This window comes from Priapulus caudatus, unplaced genomic scaffold (genome assembly GCF_000485595.1).
Source record: "Priapulus caudatus unplaced genomic scaffold, Priapulus_caudatus-5.0.1 Scaffold25, whole genome shotgun sequence".
NCBI lineage: Eukaryota > Metazoa > Priapulida > Priapulimorpha > Priapulimorphida > Priapulidae > Priapulus > Priapulus caudatus.
This window is the reverse complement of record NW_014577086.1, coordinates 553205-559361: the sequence shown is the minus strand read 5'-3', so window position 1 is coordinate 559361 and position 6157 is coordinate 553205. Positions and strand designations below refer to the sequence as shown.

At 43.4% G+C, this 6157-nt stretch overlaps 1 protein-coding gene across 2 annotated transcripts in view; it reads left to right on the top strand.

Annotated features, from left to right (window-relative positions):
- The window catches only part of LOC106814252 (transcription initiation factor IIA subunit 1-like), a 41111-nt gene that overhangs the window by 25251 nt on the left and 9703 nt on the right, over positions 1-6157 (top strand). For both annotated transcript variants that reach the window (XM_014818559.1, XM_014818551.1), the window contains 2 exons: positions 2264-2358; positions 2795-2888. In XM_014818559.1, coding sequence (XP_014674045.1) covers positions 2264-2358; positions 2795-2888 — 189 coding nt within the window. The remainder of the gene's footprint in view (positions 1-2263; positions 2359-2794; positions 2889-6157) is intronic.

The following is a 6157-nucleotide window of genomic DNA, read 5'->3' as shown; positions in this document are numbered from 1 at the left end:
AGTCATAGGGCAGGTACAGTATGCTATGCATTATCACAGGCACAGGTTAGGTACAGTGTGCTGTGTTCTAGCATAGTCATAGGGCAGGTACAGTATGCTATGCATTATCACAGGCACAGGTTAGGTACAGTGTGCTGTGTTCTAGCATAGTCATAGGGCAGGTACAGTATGCTATGCATTATCACAGGCACAGGTTAGGTACAGTGTGCTGTGTTCTAACATAGTCACAGGGTAGGTACAGTGTGCTAGGCTCAAGCACAAACACAGGTTAGGTACAGTGTGCTGTGTTCTAGCATAGTCAAAGGGCAGGTACAGTATGCTATGCATTATCACAGGCACAGGTTAGGTACAGTGTGCTGTGTTCTAGCATAGTCAAAGGGCAGGTACAGTATGCTATGCATTATCACAGGCACAGGTTAGGTACAGTGTGCTGTGTTCTAGCATAGTCAAAGGGCAGGTACAGTATGCTATGCATTATCACAGGCACAGAGTAGGTACAGTGTGCTATGATCTAGCATAGGCACAGAGTAGGCACAGTGTGCTATGATCTAGCATAGGCACAGAGTAGGCACAGTGTGCTATGATCTAGCATAGGCACAGAGTAGGCACAGTGTGCTATGAGCACAGGCACATAGTAGGTACAGTGTGCTATGCTCTAGTACAGGCATAGAGTATGTAGGTACAGTGTGCCATGATTTAGCACATGTGCAGAGGAGTTAGTGTGTGCTGCACTCTAGCACAGGCAGAGTTTAGTTTGCATATATATGCCACGCTCTAGCACAGGCACCCTAGTTAGTGTGTGCTACGCTCTAGGACAGGCATAGAGTAGTTAGCATGTGCTACACACTGGCATATAGGCAGGGTGGTTATCATATGCTATGCTCTAGCATAGGTACAAGGTATGTCCACGTGCTAAACTGAAGGACAGGCACAGGCTGGGCTCAATGCACATCAATAGGGTAGGTACGTTGTTTTGAGATTTAGTAGAGGCTCATGGGTGAGTACACATAACAGTAGGCTAAGCATGACCCCATGGTAAACATAGAGCAATCAATCAATCAATCAATCAATCAATCAATCAGGTCGAGTCTCCTCGGGAAGAATGGTGATGGCATGCCAGGATGGTCTGTGCAGCATAATTGACCGAATTTCATCGGCTGACTGCAGGCCAGTATCTTGTTTGAGTTGGTCGATGTATGTCAGTTGCTGGCCGCCCCGAGAAGCCCGACCCTGTTGAGGTTCCCAGAGAACCAGGGACATAGAGCAATAAGCCTGACATGGATTAAATGTGGAGCAAATGAAAGATCAGAAATATATGGAACTTTAATGCAGGGGAGTACTAGGTCACAAGAATCAGCTTACACAGATATATATTATTTCCACAATGCCGCATACCCAAGACGTATAAACCACACAGATAAATGGAAACAGCAATCTCAATTGCTGGGCAGACACAAGAGAGCATGCAGCATGTACACAATTGAGCATACAGTATGCAGTATACATATGTAGCAGAGTATACAGGTAAACTATTCAAAAGCTAATTTACAGGATTAAAGGGTTATGTTTAGAAGGGAATAGATACGTTCGGCTGTAGAAATAAGAATTAGTAGGTGCAGTAGGAGAAAGTAGTGATGAAATGGTTCAAACTAGAATGTGGTAAGACAATGTTAATTAGAAGCATATATATATGACTGCTGCGCAGAATATACATACTAGTACAGAAACTCGTAATATATCACATGTATACAAGTCATTGTGCCTAGGTGATAGTGTTTAATTCATTTACAATACTAATTTTCCAACATCAGTGACACCTGGTGATGGGAATCGGTTGGAATTTCATCATCGATCATCGGTTGCACCCAACCGATCGATGATCGAAGATAATTGGTTGACTCTTATTGACCGCGGCTACCAGATATTGAAATATATCATGTATCATATAATTCAATCTTTTCCATAATACAATATTCTAACAGCTATGAAACAGTATTATACTTGCTTATGTTTGGGTGTAGGTTAGATAAATTTTACTGTCTCCAAGCTGTAAAGTAACCAAAAAACACGTACAAATAAAATGAAGAGTCATTTCATCAATGTGTGCTAGTTTTATTTTTAATTAGTTTTTTTAGTTTTTTTCTTTCGATAATCGATTATTTATTTTCATAATCGAGCGCTTAGTCGGTTGCTGCAAACGACTGGCTTTTGATGATAATCGATCATCAGGACATCTCTAGTGACATCGATATATGTATTTCAGCTACCATGGCAGCAGTGGCATCTGCTGGGGGGCTAGCTAATGTTCCAGTCACTCTCATTCCCCATCTTCTTCCAGCAGCATCTGTAGTTACACTGGTAAGTCAAGCCTTTGGTTTCATGGTAGACAGTAGAGGTGTACTAGACACTTCATGTTGTGATGCTTTTTTTTACATGTAATATATTCTTTAATTGACATTTAGAAAACCTTGTGTAGATACAGGGTTACAGGTCGGTGGCATCTAGCTAGAGCGAGAATCACGGGCTAGTGATGATGGTGTGTATATATCCAAATCTACTTTGAAATGGAGATTTGTGCATATAATAGTGGAAATAATATTGAGTGAGTGTTTTAAGACATGCTATGCTTACTCAATACATTTGTTATTATGCAAGGAGTGCTGTTATCAGTGTGATCGAGAAAATATGAGAATTATTAGAAAAACGTGATTTCCTTGCTTTAATTGTCAGCTCAAGTTTAACAACTATCGGGCAATTCTTTTGATCATTTGCATGTTTGCTATTTCTTTCATAGTCGGCCCCAGCACAGCAAGCAGCCATGGCACTTCCATCACAGTATCTGCAGCAGCTTACTGGAAGTCAAACCACCCAAATTGCAATACAGACAAGTAAGCATATATCTCTACCAAGTAGGGTATATTTACGAATGCCCTGCTTGGTGCCAGTGGAGAACTAACTGTAAAACATGAATGTTTCACCATGCATGAAAAATTTCGGAATCTTCCTTGTAAACTCGTGGTTTTACATAGCACATGGAACCAGTTTAAGGTGTTTGTACTGAAGCTTCTCTGAACTTGAGTCCTTTTTATTGCTCCGATTTGGATATAGAGTGAGCAAGCAAAGCTGAGAGTTCCAATATAAAGAGCTCCCGTGTATATGCTCATTAATGAATTACCTGAAAACTCAGCGAACAAAGTCAAGTGCTTGTAGATTTCAATTTTCTGAAGTTTCAATGAAAGATCTGGGAAAGTTTCATGCTGAAGAGATTTTTCCTGTTTTACAGTCTTGATGGGAAGGTACACGTTGTGTATGAGCTGTGCAGTTAATAATGACTATCTTCGCTTTTTGTTTCTTATCAGCTATGCCTGAGGGAAAGCTACAGTGTAAGTGCCATTTATTGGTGCAGAATAGTCGTTGTGTTGAGTTATAGCCAGTCTTTCTATATATATTTTGTAGCTTCCCTCTCCCTGGCCTGTTCTAAGCATGCGCATGCAACTTGCCTGCTATTAGCAGAGTTTATAAGGTTTATCGGTTGGTCTCCTCTTTCCTCACCTGCTCCTTCTACATGTTCTACCTGCACCCTCATTCCATACCATCCTACAAGGATTGGCACATCAGTACATGTTGTTGGGATTGCCTTGAGATTGTCATTTTTTGGTTCATTATGTTCATGTAATTTAACTTGTCCACATGTACCTGCCAGCCTGTCTCGATGTTTGACTGTGTATCTGACATTGTCAGCTTGTATGGTCTGTTTCCCGGTGCCAGTCTGGTGCCACATGTCTTGTTTTATGGTTGATAGCCCATCTTATTGTCTTTATGCCTTCTTATTTGTCTGTGCCATCCTCTCATATTATCTCTATGCGTATTTACCTGCCCACATTGTTTTTAGCTCAGCTGACGAAGTCAGATGCAGCTTGTAGAATCGCATGATTGTCCGTCCGTCCATCTGTGCATTTGTCTGTCCGTCTGTCCGTCAGCAGTTGGGGACAAATCTTAAACGCTCGACGTTCTTGATATTCGGGACATCCGGGTGGGGGGGGGCGGCGAAAAGGACTCGGGATGTCGAATTTGGGGGGTCAAGGGTCAAAGGTCACAATGTGTCAATGTAGGGGGAATATTTCCCCCTTAATTTAAGGTATAGGAGGAGATGCGGAATTGCGGCAAAAATCTCAACGGCTCGACCTACGCTCTTAACATTCGATGTATAGTGTGATGGGGAGGAACCACATCACCAGCGCAAAGGAGATTGGAGGTCACAGGTCAAAGGGCAGTGGGAGAAAGGTCAGATATCAGACATTTTCTAAGATATCAGGTATAGGGAGGAAATGCAGAATTGCGGCACAAATCTAAACGGCTCGACCTAGGCTCGTGATAGTCGGTGTATAGCATCATGGTAGGAAAAGCCATCGCTGTGCTGAAATTGGAGGTCACAGGTCAAAGGTCAATGGGGCACAGGGCAGATTTTAGACATTTTCTGAGGACATGGTCTAACGGACCGAGTGCAAAACATTTTTGTTTCAGCGCTGACCTACCATTTTTATCACTTTATTGAAAGGACCATGAAATCTACTTTCCGCTGACGTGCGAAGAGTAAGTGTCTGATAACCTTTTGACCCTTAAGAGGAGGGTTAAACATGGATTTGTTGACTGTTAGCAAAGGACTGAACTGATTTTGCTATTAGAGCTCTCCCCCCCTCCACCCACCCTCCACCCAACCACCACCACCACTACGCTCACGCTCGACGCATATATATCCATGATAACATGTTAATGTAGTGAAGTCATTAAAGTTACACAGCCTGTATCTTTATTACTGTACTACCGGTATAGCAAAGCCTATCATAGATTTGAGATTTGTATTAGTAATATCCTAGATATATGCTCGGAGGGCGCACTTGATTCGGTTGCCAGTGAGTTTATCAGAAGAATACCCGGCTACAGTACACGTCAGTTGAGCGCTGTCACTCTGCGGCACTTGTTGTACCTTCCTGTAGCTGTCTGGCTAGCATATTATTTTTATGTCTACTCGTCTAGCTACCTGTCTTATCATCGTTGTTGTTGCCTGTCTTACCGTATCTATGCCTTCCTCATTGCCTGTGGTATTCGATTCATTCCTTCCCACCTGCAGGTAGGGGAGGGGTAGGAACAAATGGAGACGTTGAAGTACTCTGCAGCGAGCTGACATGCACACAGTTCTGTTGCAGTTACGACAAGCAGCATGGTTGTCTGTTACCTTGCCAGTTCAGATTTTATGTAGTGATAGAATTTTGTGTATGGTAGTACAAATTGTTTTCTGTGTTGCTATTCTCTGCTGGGCCTCTGCATCGTGCGTGTTCTCTCTCGATAAATTGCTAGGGAAAAGCTGTTCTCAGGCTGTTGAGAATGGAGAACTGTCTCATTAAGATGCTAATGTGCGAGGATGCAGTCAGCTGTGTTCATGCAGGCAGATGTGTGCAGCACACGCGAACACAGGGAGGCAGACTTATTCGACCCGCCTTCGCAGGGAGGTGTGTCCGTGGAGGGAGTCTTGTGCAGCGTATTAATGCATACACACATAGGATGCAACCCCCTACTGTAGCATTTACTGTGAAAGCAGCTGCGGGGCCTCAGGGTTACAGAAACGGAGATAGGCACCGCCCTATGCGCCTGTAGCTATATGCTATGCGTATAAAGGCGCGGGAAGGATTTAATTTATTAACATAGGATGCAAGGGCAGGCTAGCCGTCTAGCGTAACTAGCACTATCTAGCGTGCTAACGAATGCAGGTACAATCATCACGCGGAGTGTGCAAGGATACATTCATCACAAAAATACAGTCAGCCAGATCAAGTAAGCAGCCGCTTGCCTGGCATGTGCCCATCATGTAAATGCATGTAGTCAGATGCAGGCAGGTAGCATGCAGGTAGCAGCATGCACATACAGACAAGTAGCAGCATGCACATACAAACAGTTAGCAGGTAGCAGGTAATGGCATGCACATACAGACAGGTAGCAGGTAGCAGCATGCACATACAGACAGGTAGCAGGTAGCAGCATGCACATACAGACAGGTAGCAGCATGCACATACAAACAGTTAGCAGGTAGCAGGTAATGGCATGCACATACAGACAGGTAGCAGGTAGCAGCATGCACATACAGACAGATAGCAAGTAG